The 14764-nt window shown below is 41.9% G+C and overlaps 1 protein-coding gene across 21 annotated transcripts in view; it reads left to right on the top strand.

The window, feature by feature from the left end:
• The window catches only part of sipa1 (signal-induced proliferation-associated 1), a 102570-nt gene that overhangs the window by 66301 nt on the left and 21505 nt on the right, over window positions 1–14764 (top strand). For 17 of the 21 annotated variants that reach the window (XR_015496559.1, XR_015496557.1, XR_015496558.1 and 14 more), the window contains 3 exons: window positions 2509–3115; window positions 5949–6223; window positions 10050–10430. Coding sequence is in view for 8 of the 21 variants with exons in the window: in XM_087262388.1 (XP_087118514.1) it covers window positions 2509–3115; window positions 5949–6223; window positions 10050–10430 (1263 nt within the window). In the remaining 13 variants the exon portion in view is untranslated. Of the gene's footprint in view, window positions 1–2508; window positions 4900–5444; window positions 6224–10049; window positions 10431–14764 lie in introns of those variants that run through there. The other 4 variants (XR_015496563.1, XR_015496561.1, XR_015496564.1 and 1 more) reach the window with 2 other exon arrangements.

The following is a 14764-nucleotide window of genomic DNA, read 5'->3' as shown; positions in this document are numbered from 1 at the left end:
AAAATCTATTCTAATAATATTTATTGATAATAAAACTTCTTTCATTCCAACCAAACTAAAATAAATAAGAGTTTTCCCAAAAGATATATATATATATACAGTTGAAAGCAGAGGTTTACATACACTGTATAAAAAGGCCCATCACCATTTAAAAAAGGTCAGATGTTAATGTGACTAAACTATTTCTCTTTTAGGTAAGTTAGGATAATCATATGTGTTTTTGTTCTGCTTAATAGCAGAATAATGAGAGAGATATTGTTTGAGAAATTGTTTCTTGAAAGTCAAGTTTACATACAACACGATTATTAAGCCTCTAAAAAAGCTCAGATGATGATGTCAAGGATGGTGTGCTCTGATGGAGCTAAGATTGAACTGTTTGGCCATAATGAGCAGAGTTACATTTGGAGGACAAAGGGGAAAGCTTACAAGCCTAGGAACACCATCCCAACTGTGCAGTATGGGGGCGGCAGCATCATGTTGTGGGGCTGTTTTGCTGCAGGAGGGACTGGTCCACTTCACAGCATAGATGGCATCATGAAGAAAGAACATTATGGAGAAATACTGAAGCAACATCTCAAGACATCAGCCAGGAAATTACAACTTGGCCGCAAATGTGTCTTCCAAACAGACCATGACCCTAAACATACTGCCAAATTAGTGAAAATGTGCTTTAAGGACAACAGAGTGAATGTTTTGGAGTGGCCATTGTTGTAAAAAAAATAATAAATGAGTGAAAAGAAGAGAGAACCCAGTCCAGGAGACTCGGAACAAGCAGAATTCCTTTATTGAGACGTGTTGGTTAATCTGCAGTCATACAGCGTCTTCAAGATGTTCATGTGTCTGCAAGAGCCTACTAGAGGTCTGCAGTCTGCAAGTTCTTTCACAAATCTCTCACAAGTCTCACACAAGTCTGAATTAGTCTGAATTAAGACAAAGATTTCATGGCTATATTGTGTTCTTAGGAGGAGGGGATATGGCTAAACAAAGCATGCAAATTAAGGGTTGTGGTCTGCAGGGTAAACTGCTTCTCAGGTCTAATCTCATCATGTTCTGGAGACAGAAACCGCCTGACCATTTGATCGAAAAGAGAAAACAATAGACACCCCATGCTGTGAAACTGACAATTTGCATTACTTTGGCTTAGCCTGTAATCAGAAAGATAAAGGTTAAATGTCCCTTCTAGCTGGGATGTTAATGAAATTATATAATTAAAAACCAGAGAACATAACTTTTCAGTTATATGTAGATTATTGTTCATTTGGAATTAGTTGATAGAAATTTATATTTCCACACCATCACAAAGCCCTGATCTCAATCCTATAGAAAATTTGTGGGCAGAGTTGAAAAAGCTTGTGCGAGCAAGACAGCCTACCAATCTGACTCAGATACACCAATTCTGTCAGGAGGAATGGGCCAAAACTCCTGCAAACTATTGTGAGAAGCTTGTGGAAGGAGACCCAAAACACTTGACCAAAGTTATACAGTTTAAAAGCAAAGCTAAAAAACACCAAGGAAATGTGTGTTAACTTAAATTAATAAAAATTCTCATTATTCTGGCGATTAGCAGATGTAAATCATTTAGTTAATCCTAACAGACCTAAAATAAAACATGGTTATGTTCCTTTTTTAGAGTGTATGTAAATGTCTGGTTTCAACTGTATTTATTATAGGAAATACTGCGACAAATGTCCACTTTTTTAAATATTTACTTGGAGCTCTCTGGAGCTACCTGATCTCGTACTCCCCTTACATGCTCAATTGACCAGGCGGGAGCCCTAGGCTCAATTATCTCCGAGCTCAGGGTTTTCTCCTGGGACAGCATGCCAAACCTGCTATCATTGTCAAACAATATCTAAGTGTGAACTCTTGAATGTAGGTAAAAAAAGAGACATGATATAATGATTTGTTTTAAGAAAGCTCTAAACATCTTTTTTTGTAATCTCCTCTTTTTCTCAAAGTTGCAGTAACTCAAATACTACTGTAGGTAAAAAAAAAAAAGAGACATATTGTAAAACATTTATTGGCCACTTTATTAGGTACACCTTACTTGTACTAGGTTGACCCTTTTGTTTTCAGAGCTGCCTTAATCCTTCATGGCATAGATTCAACAAGCTACTGGAAATATTCCTCAGAGATTTTGCTCCAAATTAACATGATAGCATCACACAGTTGCTGCAGATTTGTCGGCTGCACATCCATGATGCCAATCTGAGTTACTGTTGCCTTTCTATCTGTAGACCAGTCTGGCACCAACAACCATGCCACATTCAAAATCACTTAAATCCCCTTTCTTCCCCATTCTGATGCTCAGTTTAAACTGCAGTAGATCGTCTTGACCATGTCTACATGCCTAAATGCATTGAGTTGCTGCCATGTGATTGGTTGATTAGAAATTTGCATTAACAAGTAGTTGTACAGGTGTACCTAATAAAGTGGCCGGTGAGTGTATAGTGACTTTTGTACTAAAGCACTTAACATATCTGTATAATCTCTCTCTTGTTTTCTCAGAGTTGCAGTAACCCGTTCGAAGGACATCCCTCTGTTTGGTCCTCTTTTCCCGAAAGGTGCTCGATTCCCACGTTCAGCAGCCTTCCGTGACTTTCTTCTCGCCAAAGCCATCAATGCCGAAAACGCGGCTGAGAAATCTGAAAAATTTCGCTCCATGGCCACCCGAACGAGACAAGAATATTTAAAGGATCTCGCAGAAAACTACGTCACGACAACACCCATCGACTCCTCCACCAAATTCCCTCTGCTGTCGCTAGGCGGAAAACGCAAGGATAAGCTAAAAGGAGCGAAAGGGGCGGAGCTTCACAGTGCTGGAGCGTTAGTTTGGGCTGTGACTGTGGTCCAGGGTGGAGAAAACAGTGTGTCGGTCAGTCTGTCGTGTCTGCTGGGCGTTTCTGCAGAGCTGGTGGTGCTCATCGAGAGATCCACGCGCACCGTCGTGTTTAACTGCAGCTGCCGCGATGTGATTGGCTGGAAGGCTGTGACTGAGACCGGAGCGCAGCCTGGACCGTCGCTGGATATCTTTTATGAAAGAGGTGAAGCGGTGACTGTAACCGTATCCGACAGCCAAGTGGAGGATATTAAGGAGATCGTGCAGAGGCTGGAGGTGAGTTCTGCCAGTTTATTACTATACACAGCGTATATAAAATCAGTATTGAGCACAGCATGTTTTATCCTGGGAATAATATTTCTAAAGGAGCTGTTGACATGGAATTGAAGCAGATTTTGATAAAAATAAAACATAAAAATAAAACAAAACAAATCTGAACAATGAGTTCTGTTTAATAACAGTGAAATGACAGAAGGAGAAAGCGCTGAACTACTGAAATGTGTTTAATACTTTATATAAAGGCTTCTTTGGTGCTGTCAGCTTGAAGACGGCTCTCATGTGGAGAATGAAGCCTCATGCGCTGCTCAGGTGTGAGTCTCTCACAGACTTCAACAGAGTGTCTAAATCTTGATGCTTCTGTGGGTCTCATATAGCAAATCTGAGCTTCATTCTGCATTCTCAATCGGATTCGGATCAGGTGATTGGCTGGGCCATTCTACAGCTTGATTTTTCTTTCTCTGAAAGCATCTGAGATGCTCCTCGGCTGTGTTTTGGATCATTGTCTTGCTGAAATGTCCAACCTGGCTTCATCTTCATCCTCCTGCTAATGTGGATGTTGAACTGAAGCAGCTGATCTTTATTTACACTGAGGAAGGGCAGAGGCTTGCTGAAGACCTACCGAGAGATTTCAGCTGCAGTCTGGGCTTTCACTGCCAAATTACACTTTTTTTTTAGTTTATTTGTTTACAGGGTCAATACACATTAATAAACATTACTGTAAAATGTTTTATAACAACACTTTCTTAACAAATGGAATATAAAAGAAAATTTAAGACGAATATCTTAATTGATTTAGGGCTGAAAATGATATGAAATGTTGACACAGATAGGTAAGGTAATTACAGTGTATAAATGTAAAAATAAAAACAACCAATGAGTGTGCCGTCTGATATTGAGTGGGAACTATGTGAGTACTTTATACATATTAGAGTTTTTCTGACTGTTGTAGCAGTGAAATAACTGAAATCATTCAGCGTAGTGATATGGAGCTGTAATGCGCTCAAAACCAGCCGGGGCTACTGTAGCTGTGTGTTTATCTGAAAATAACGGCACACAGCCAATCAGAATCAAGAAGTCAACATCAACATAGTATGGACCCTTTTAATAAGACTGTTATAACTGTTATTTTATTGTTTAGATTTTTTTATTTAAACGTATGTACATGTATATGTATTTATCTGTGTATTATATCATCTTTGCATCAAATTACAATAAACAAGTTACTTTTTATGCGAGGTGTTTATTGCAACCTAAGCTCATTCTGAAAACGTAGTCCCGCGGACGTTTCTGGAGACAGCGGAATACGTAACGGGGGGTACGTACGGCTGCGTTTATTTTTTTCAAGCGAATGCTGCGGGGCGGTGTGACGCTGTTCCCTTTCGCGCTTGCCTTACCTCCTTGTGGAGGGCTTCCCCGCTGCAACCTGTTTGTCCACTCAGCTCACCGTGTAACGTCGGCAGGCTCGAGATGCAGAGAGGAGTCGACCACGGCGATTTTCGAGTCTGGGTAAGAGCAGTTCCAGCAATCAGGTAAGACAAAAACAGAATCCCAAAAATGAAGTGAACGAGTTTCGTGACAGGGTGAGAACGCGGCGAAATCCGAAAACGCGGTGGAATTAAAAAAAAAAATGAGGGCTTTTATTTTTTTGGACGGCTTTTTGTAAACTGTTTCACGGGTTTAGGGAAGCGAGCGGGCGGGCGGGTGGATCGGTAAAATTGGTTGGGTTCGGGGAAGGAGGAGGGCGGGTCGGCCGATTGGCCGGTCGCGCAGTCAATCATCCGGTCAAGGCTGATTTATTCTTCTGCGTCAAACACCGGCGTAGGCTACGGCGCTGACGCATAGCCCTTCGCCGTGGCCGTGGCCATCACTGACGTGCACCTCTCAAAAATTGTAACTACACGTCGCAACAACGCGTGGCGTAAGCTCTGTGATTGGTCGGCTTGCTAGCACCGTCGAGTCTGGGCGGGACCGAGAGCCGCGCTATTGGCGCGAGCGATTGTTTACAAGTGTGGAGTCCCGTGAAGGAGCTCCGGATGGAAAGTTTTGCTCTGTGTTTACCTCATGGTTAAAGTTGTTGCACGTCCGCCGGTTCCTGCCTCAAAATGAGCGAGTTTGAGTCACTTGTACATCCAGGAAGTGTTCAGAATAGCAAAACAGAAGCGAAGAAACTCGACAGAGAGCAACATTTACACCTCACTGCCCACTAGCGTTTCGGAAGTGTTAATGCAGACCAACAGAGACAGCGCGCAGAAGTATAAATGCACTGCTGCGCGCGATGCCTGCGCCGTGAGTTGCGCCGGTCACTTGACGCAGAAGTATAAACCAGGCTTCACTTGGACAGCGGCCTCCGGTGGGTTCACGTGAGAACAGCGCGGGCGCGAACCGCACTCGCGAGAGGTGTCTGAGGTGCGAAAAAGTGCACAACAGCAGCCTATCGCGGATTCGAGAAAACAAAAACTGCAGCCGTACGTATCCGCCGGGACATATTCCGCGGTCTCCAGAAATGTCCGCAGGACTACGTTTCCACAATGAGCCCAGGTTGGTTTATTGTCTCTTCTGGCTGCCGTTATCAGTGTCACACTATTGTTTTTCTTATTCTGAAAGTCCTGATAACACCATGGTGGAGTTTTTCTTTTATTATTTCAGCAAATAAGATTGTAAAGCAATAATTAGTTGTACTCTTCTATGCACTGCGCTCTAAGTTAACCAACTATGATGATTTCTGCTGCTCGGAAACCTGGAAGTGTAAAAAGGGTCCAGAATTCTTCATTCTAATCAAAACATCTAATGCATTGTTCTGCTGTGTGTGTGTGTGTGTGTGTGTGTGTAGCTGGTGACGCGCGGCTGTGAGGCTCGTGAAGTGACTCCGCTGCGGGACGGTGTGGGTCAGCCGGGGTTTCTGATGAGCGAGGAGGGCTTCGTGACGGAGTTGCAGCGGTTCGGGTACGCGGAGAGCGGCGGGCTGCAGATGGGGGCACGAGTGGTGCGTCTCTGCGGCCGAGTCCTGCTGCACCTCAGCCTGGAGGAGAGGAGTCGACTGCTCCGCACTGCGCAGAAAATCCACATCACTGTCATCCCGCCAGACGAGAACGGGAAACCACGCAGGTGATAAAGCTTATATGATAATAGTAATAATAATAATAATAATAGAGGTGTGAAAATAGTTGCACATATATGCAGGAGTGATTTAAAGAATGGCAGTGATTTTTAGAGAAAGTGGGTTTAACAATAGTGGATATAAACAGTATTGTGCAATAAACAACACCATTATATATATGCGTAGAAACGTGTGGCTCATTGAACAAAGTCAAATACATCTAGAATGCCTTAAGAATGAGTAAATTATGGGATCATTTTCATTTTTTTGTGAACTATTCCTTTAATCTGGTCGGGTAATTTGTCCTCTGACAGGACATTTTTGACACTCAGTGGATATTGTGCTGATTTCAGACAATTTTCTTTAATAAACCATAAACACAACACTGGCACTTTGTGAAAACGACCCACGTATACATTTCTGGAGAGCCAGAATTATGTATCCAGAGCTACGTAAGGCTGCATTTCGTCTTTAAAACGAACACTAGGGGGCGGTTTGATGCCAATAACGGCTTCTTTTCGTGCATTCAGCTGATGGTTTGCCTCCATGTGGACGGCTTTTACGGTGTTACCAGTTTGCCCAGTGGCTCGCCATGTACATTGGTGGACTTGAGTCAACGATAGGGTTCAAGTCTGGCAAAGAACAGTTCCTGAATATAAGTAAAACAAAAACAAAAGGCAAAAAAATAAATTAAATTAACAAGTAAATAACAAGGTGAGAACATGGTAGGATCTAAAACAGTGTTTCTCAACTGGAGGGTCGCGGCAACATTTTCAGTGGGCCGCAGAGTGTGTGGTCAAAAAAACAACAAATATTTAATTTTTAACTTATTTTGCTTATACAAGACTTTTTTTTTAAAATGTGCGAGTGACAACTGTACCGTTTACCATGTGAAATTTAATTTAATTATAGCAACAAATATGTCGAAGCGCAAGTATGACCCCGAATATGTAAAATATGGATTTACATATATTGATGACAAAAAAAGGCTTAAAGCCTCAGTGTGTCAAATGTAGTGATGTGCGCTCACAAGAGCACTTGTAGAAACCAAACATTTGTCGCTTTTAATTTGTAATATTTATATTTATAAGACATTTTGTTAAATGAGTAATAAAATATTGTTTATTTGTAGGTCTTGGTGATTCTCTTATAATTTATCTGTCACCACTTGTGTATGTTAACAAATAAATACAAGTTAATTATAATTCCTAAAATTATATTGTAGTTCCTAAAAGTTTGGGTGGCAGGTTGATGACCATGTAAAAATGTGGGTCCCATTGCCAAACTAGTTGAGAACCCCTGATCTAAAACATGGTAAAAAAATCAGGTGGCTGCGAGGGCTTTTCTTTTACTGGATTGCTTTTGAAAACACTATCGGTTGGGTTTAGGGAAGGCGGTGGGTGGGGGCATCGGTTGGTTAGTTAGTCAGTCAGTCGGTCGACAGCGGCCTCTGGTGGATTCATGTGAGAACAGCAGGCGTGAATGGCACCTGCGATAGAAATTTGAGATCTAAAAAAGTGTAAACAGCGGCCTCTAGTGGACTCGTGAAAAAAAAAACACTGCAAAAAATCATAGCTCCTGGGACGTATTTGACAATCTCCAGAAATGTATACAGGGGTACGTATCAACTAGCCTGGGTTGCATATACAGTATAAGTAGATATGTAAAGGGAGAGATTAATCCTGAGGGAGGAAACAGATGGAGCACATGAATGAAAGACAGACCTCTTTCTATTGTCAACATGTGATATTCAGTCTTACACCAGCTGCTCAGTGACCATTCAGCTCTTCAATTCCTTATTGATACACTGTAAAAAGGGATTAGTTGACTCTACTCAAAAAAGAGAGTAAACTTGTTGCCTTATTAGGTAAACAAAGTATATAAATGATTATAAAAGTTAAGATAAGTCAACGGTGGCTCAGTGGTTAGCACTGTGGGCTCACAGCAAAAAGGTCGCTGGTTCGAGTCCCGGCTGGGTTAATTGGCATTTCTGTGTGGTGTTTGCATGTTCTCCCCATGTTGGCATGGGTTTGTACCAGTTTTCCAAACAGTCCAAACTTATGTGCTATAGGGGAATTGAATAAATGAAAATTGGCCGCGAAAATGAGTGCGCGCGTGTGTGTGAATGGGAGAGTGTATGGGTGTTTCCCAGTACTGGATTGCAGCTGAAAGGGCACCTACTGTGTAAAACATGTGCTGGATAATTTGGCGGTTCATTCCTCTGTAGTGAACCCTGCAGAATAAAGGGACCAAGCTGAAGGAAATTGAACGAATGAACGAAATAAAATAAGATAACACTTTTACTGCGCGTCTCACCACAGTGATCTTATTCAGCCTCCAAAAATGCCCAATATTTTCCCTAAATTCTCTGGAAAAAAACTATTTATTAAGTAATCGATATGTCATTTTATCATATGCTGCCAGCTTCCCTAATTTTGTAACCTTTTGTTGGAATGACAGTGGAGCAATGAGTCTGAGGCCCTGTTTACACTAATGTGTTTTCGTTTTAAAAAGCATAAGTTTTGCCACGATTACGCCATCCGTCCACACTACGCCGAAGTTCTCGAGCGCCGAAAACGGAGCGTTTTGGAAATGCTGGAGAGGCCGTTTTCATTCTAAAACGCTGCTGCTCCGTCTCAGTGTGGATGGGGAAAGACGGAGACATCTGAAAACGGAGGCGGGGCTGCCGACGTTCACCTATCTGATTGGGGCTTTTCCTCAATATTAAGTAGCCCACACACATACTTCAGTCTCGCATCCTCTTCTTGTAAGTTCAGACTTTGGAAGTTTGATCAAGTCTGCAGTCTCCCCCTTCTCAGTTAGATATGGAAAACATACCGAGGACCCGCGTAAATCTTTAAAGGGAACAGTGTACTTTATAACTTCATTCACATCACCCTACGTTGTTTCACTTTCTCAACAATAAAATGTAAACATGATTTAAGGAACTGCCTATTTTCTTTTTAATATTAGCAACTTTACAGACAGCAGAAATGTTGAGGCGTCGTGCTGCATATATGAGCGTCATCTTCACTGTGTGGATATTTATAACAAAACGGAGCCGATAACAACTGCCTCCTTTCAATTTCAGTGAAAATACGAAAAACAGCCTCTCTTTTGCTGAATATCAGTTTTAATCATTGATAATGGGCATTTTAAAGTATAACATACAATAAGTTTATACATTATAGGAAATAAACGCAAGCGATCAGTCAATATACATGGATTAATCATTAACTTATCTTTGCGCTTAACCAAAACACGTTACCTGTGAACAAGTAATAGATTCCAATGACCAAAGTCAGGGAATATGTCGTTAGATAAAGACAACAACATGAAGGAAATATCCCGTTTAGCAAATATAGCGAGATTAGATCCAGTGGGAGACGCTTGATGAGCAGTCCGACTAGCACAGCTCTCATCTGGGTAGAAATGCTGCACCGCTTGCCCGAGAGTGTGAGTGTGTGTGGTCACGTGATGTGCGTTTTCAGCGTTTTGGTGTGGACGGAGAGCAGTTCAGAAACGCTGGGTAAAACGCGAGTGTGGACGCGGATCGTTTTCATTCTAAAAGGCCGTTTTAAAAGTAAAACGCACTAGTGTAAACGGGGTCTCAGATAATCAACACCAAAGCAGAACACCAAAAATAGCAGCGCTGATCTTTTGCACCGTGACTAAGGATTGAAACATCTTGAAATTTCCTCACATCTCAAGAGTTTCTAAGAGCTCTATCAAGAAAAATAGTAGTGTTTTTCTCTTTCTTGCTTGCTGAGAATTGAAACTTCCTTGAAATTTAGCTTAAAAAACAAGTCCTGAAATCTCCTCTTTTTTTTCCAGGAGTTTCTCAGAGCTCTATCAGAAAGCCATCGAGGACGCGGAGAGCAAATCTGGAGAAGGATGTTCGGGTGAAGCCTGGGTTCTGGATGACGAAGATGAAGAGGAAGATGAAGAAGAAGCAGAGGAAGAAGAGGAGGAGAAAGATGAAGAAAACAAGATTGCAGACAGTGAAGCTGTGATGCAGGACCCGGCTGGAGATCAGATAGGGTTTGTGGAGCCCATGGAGACAGACTCGCTGCTGTCTCCACCCAGTTTACCCCTCCTGCGGGCCACGTCTCTGCAGGACAGCATGAAGAGTCAGAGCTCAGAAATCAGCGCCGTCTCCATCACACGCAGCTACTCTCTTGAAGGACACCCGCCCTGCCAGGACATCCTCGAAGGGTAAACCAATCTCTGCTTGCATGCACACAGATTCACATTTACATTTTATGGCGCAGTTATTATAACTACTCTCAAACAGTTATGTTTGTCGTTTGCTCAAACTACTTTTTTTGGGACACGGGGAGCATAGATATATACATTAGATGTCGCCTGGCCTATTGTTGTCTATTGGATGGAATGCGTCAATAGCGCCGCCATCTTGCTACAGGGTAGCGCTCCTTTGAAATGAATGCGGGACCAAGGTACAGTGGAGGATTGTGGCCATCCAAAGCCAGAGATATACACATATCTATGATCGGGAGTTTTCCTAGATGGTAGTATGTAATTTTTTTTTCTAATTACGAAATTTATAATTTTACATCACGTTTCTACATTGGTGGATCAGTGACCGCACGGGCATTCCTGACTGTTACAACCCCTGGGCAGTCTAGGGAAGTGGGTTTGCACACTTGATCAAGGATTTTGTTCAAACAAACACTCAAAGTAATGACCACATACAAGAATTGCTGTACAAATAAAGTGATTTATTACAGGTGGTGATAAGTGAAGCAGCGAGTGAGCTATTTACAATTCACAACCAGAACATAAATTAGAAAGACTGGCTATGGGTGGCGCTAAAGCAAAGAAACAATCAAAACCAAACAGTCTTACTAATATCAAATCCCCGCTAATCTAGTCTAATAAACAATAATGTGAAAAATAAATCTTTAACGTCCAAGACGTCTTACCTAATCTACACTAACTATCCAAAAATACACGGGTTGGCGCTCATCCCCTTCCCTAGTGTATCTCTAAACAGTTGAACTCCTACAGTGTTGAAATGTACATCACGTGACCTACCAGTCTTTCTACCAACCCTCTGTTGGGAAACATGAGGAAAGGGAATGAATGATTACACAGGTAAGAACAGACAGTGACTAAACCAAAATAACAACACAGTGTAAATAAAGTAGTGATGTGACGTTGTGCGCCGAGGCTTCAAAGCATGTATCAAAATAACGATACATCTCGCAGTGAAGCAGTGTACCGGAGCTTGATTCGTTTTGCCATCATCACGTGATCAGTGACGTCCGAAGCTTTATTTTCGCCTTTACCCACGTGACTGCTTCGAATTTTGATTCAAAGGTTTAAACACCCTTATAGTAAAGTGTATAGCGAGAGATTAGGCGTCGATTACATACATTTGTACTGTTTCAAAGCACTGCACCAGTCCCACACACCAGTAATTAAACTAAAATACAATAGTAATTTTTAGTAAAAAGGTTTTGAACAATACTAAAGTGTATTAGCGTATTTTTTTTACAACGATCTTTAAAGAAAACCACCGCATATCGTAGTATTGTCTTTAACAGAGACCATCTGGCGAGCGCATCCTTTTAGTATCAATCACATGGCGTCCTTCTAGAGCACTCGCCTCCCACACAGGAATCGCTGGTTCGATCCCCGCTTGGAGCAGGGCTAATTGTATTATGATAAACTTTTGATTACCTTGGATTTTACCACAGTCGTCAGTTGTGTAATGTAATATATCTTGTGTAAAAACTACAGTAATTGAGTAATTTGTTTATATTGCTGTTGTTGTATTACTACATGAATGAGTTGGTCAGTTGTGAACATTTGACATTATGGCAACACAGTGCTTTCCCACACTTTCACCAGAAGAGGTCCTCATCGAGCTCTGATTTAGAAAGCTTCGAGTAACGAACCTTTTTCCGATACAATTGAGTCGAGCGCTTCACTGGATCAGAAAGCTTCATTTCACCATCACTACAAAATAACAACACAGTGTAAATAAAGCATAAGACAACAAACCTTAACAAAATGGGGGAAAAAAAAAAAAAACGTGTTCAATCAAGTGAGCAAAAATCACAGAAACCAGTAACAAGGTGAGCCAACAAAGACTGACAAACTGCTGCCAGACAAAAAAATATATAGTGAGCTGGAGTAATCTAATTGGCTGAAACTGGAACAGAGTTGTCACAGAGGAACCAATCAGCATAAAGCAGTGTCAGGATTGGTTGCATCAAGTGGATGTGAACCAGCCAATCAGGAACAGCAGTAAGCAAAAACAAGGAAGTGAACTGGAGTGATAAAAAGAAAAACACAATGAGACACATAATAATACAAACATAAATAACCAATACGTGCTGGCACGTAACACTGACAAAAAGCGTGTGTTTGTGTGTACAGAAATGTACTATTCATCCTCCCTGTTAAATTTGATCTAATCATGTCCTGAAACACAGCTCCTCTCCTGCTTTCACTGCTCATACTGACGGAGGGAGCGATTCGTTTGTGAATGAATCCCCCGAACGAATCTTTCACTAACGTTAGCCGACAATAATACAAGTTTCTGGCAGCGCAGCATCTCGTTGTCATATTTCTTTTGCATTGTTTGCTGATTTTATTCAACAAAACTAGCATAAGCCGAGTGTTTAGTGCGAGTTGGAGCTGCTTTGCCGTATGGTGAATGCAGTAAGTGACTGTCATCATCAATAACGTTACCTGATTAGCACAAAAGTTCAGAACATACAAAAACAGAAAAAAACTGAATATTACCTATGAAATGTTCTGCCTTTGTGCTTTGATTTCTTTGTTTGGTCGTTACTACACCCGTAGACAGCGCTAAAGTCCCGCATCTACACGTAATAACACTGTCTTGACTAGTGCGGTTGAATGACATTTGTCCTGGGAGCACTGTACCAATGTGGCGGCGCTATTGACGCATGCTCAGGGTCCCTATGCGATATCTAGTGTATATATCTATGCACGGGGAGAACATGCAAACTCCACACTGAAATGCCAACTGACTCATTCGGGACTCAAACCAGCGACCTTCTTGCTGTGAGGCCACAGTGCTAACCACTGAGCCAACATTGAGACTTTACTCAAACGATCTGCTTTTATATTCCACTGAATGTCGAACGTCGTGCCTGCTTATTGTCCATGAATGCTTCCGCCGTTGAATTGTCATGTTTGGGTGAACTCTCACTTTTAGTCTCCGCTCTAATCCTTTGAAAAAAGCATCGCTGGCAAATTACACAACCCCAGTGTGAGTTAATCTGCATTATGCAACTTCTTTGTATGAGCAACAATATGCATGAGCACTTTAACTGGAGAGCCGCACTCGTATTTATAAGCACAGACAGCTCAAACACATGTGGGTAGTAAGGAGTGTTAAAAATGTACACACACTCTGCTGTTCACACACAAGTCAGCAGCTCTGAGTCTGTTTAAATGCTTTAGTTATCCTGTGCGCTGAATATTTGTGTGTGTGTGTGTGTGTGTGTGCGCGTTTTGTGTGTATGTGTGTGTGTGCTTGTGTTTGTTTTGTGTTTGTGCATGTGTGTGTCTGCTTGTGCATGTGTATGTGTGTATGGGCGTATGTGTGTGTACATGTGCGTGCGTGTGTATGCATATGTCTGTGTGCTTGTACGTGTGCATGTGTGTGTGTGTATGTGTGGTTACGTGTGCATATGTATGTGTGCGTGTTTGTGTTTGCGTATGTGTGTGTGTTTGTGTATGGGCGTATGTGTCTGCATGTGTGTGTGTTTCTGTTCTGTATGTGTGGGTGTATCTGTGTGTGTATGTGTGTGCTTGTGTTTGTTTTGTGTTTGTGCATGTGTGTGTGTGTCTGCTTGTGCATGTGTGTGTGTTTCTGTTCTGTTTGTGTATGTGTGGGTGTATGTGTGTGTGTGTGGGTGCTTGTGTTTGTTTTGTGTTTGTGCATGTGTGTGTGTCTGCTTGTGCATGTGTGTGTGTTTCTGTTCTGCATGTACGTGTGTGTGCTTGTGTTTGTTTTGTGCTTGTGCATGTGTGTGTCTGCTTGTGCATGTGTGTGTGTTTCTGTTTTGTTTGTGCATGTGTGTGTGTCTGCTTGTGCATGTGTGTGTGTTTCTGTTCTGTTTGTGTATGTGTGTGTGCTTGTGTTTGTTTTGTGCTTGTGCATGTGTGTGTGTCTGCTTGTGCATGTGTGTGTGTTTCTGTTTTGTTTGTGCATGTGTGTGTGTCTGCTTGTGCATGTGTGTGTGTTTCTGTTCTGCATGTATGTGTGTGGGTGCCGGTTTTTGTGTTTACATGACTGTTTGTGTATGCATATGTGTCTGTGTGTGCATGTATGTGTTTGTGTGCACGTGTGTGTGTGTGTGTGTGTGTGTGTGTGTGTGTGTGTGTGTGTGTGTGTGTGTGTGTGTGTGATTGTCTGTGTCCATGTACATGCGTGTTTGCATGCATGCCTGTGTGTGTGCTTGTATGTGTGTATATATTTATGTGTGTGCATGTTTTTGTCTCTGTGTGTGTGTGTGTGTGTGTGTGTGTGTGTGGTTACGTGTGCA

Source organism: Danio rerio, chromosome 7 (assembly GCF_052040795.2).
Source record: "Danio rerio strain M-AB ecotype USA chromosome 7, GRCz13ab, whole genome shotgun sequence".
NCBI lineage: Eukaryota > Metazoa > Chordata > Actinopteri > Cypriniformes > Danionidae > Danio > Danio rerio.
This window is presented reverse-complemented; position numbering and strand designations above follow the sequence as displayed.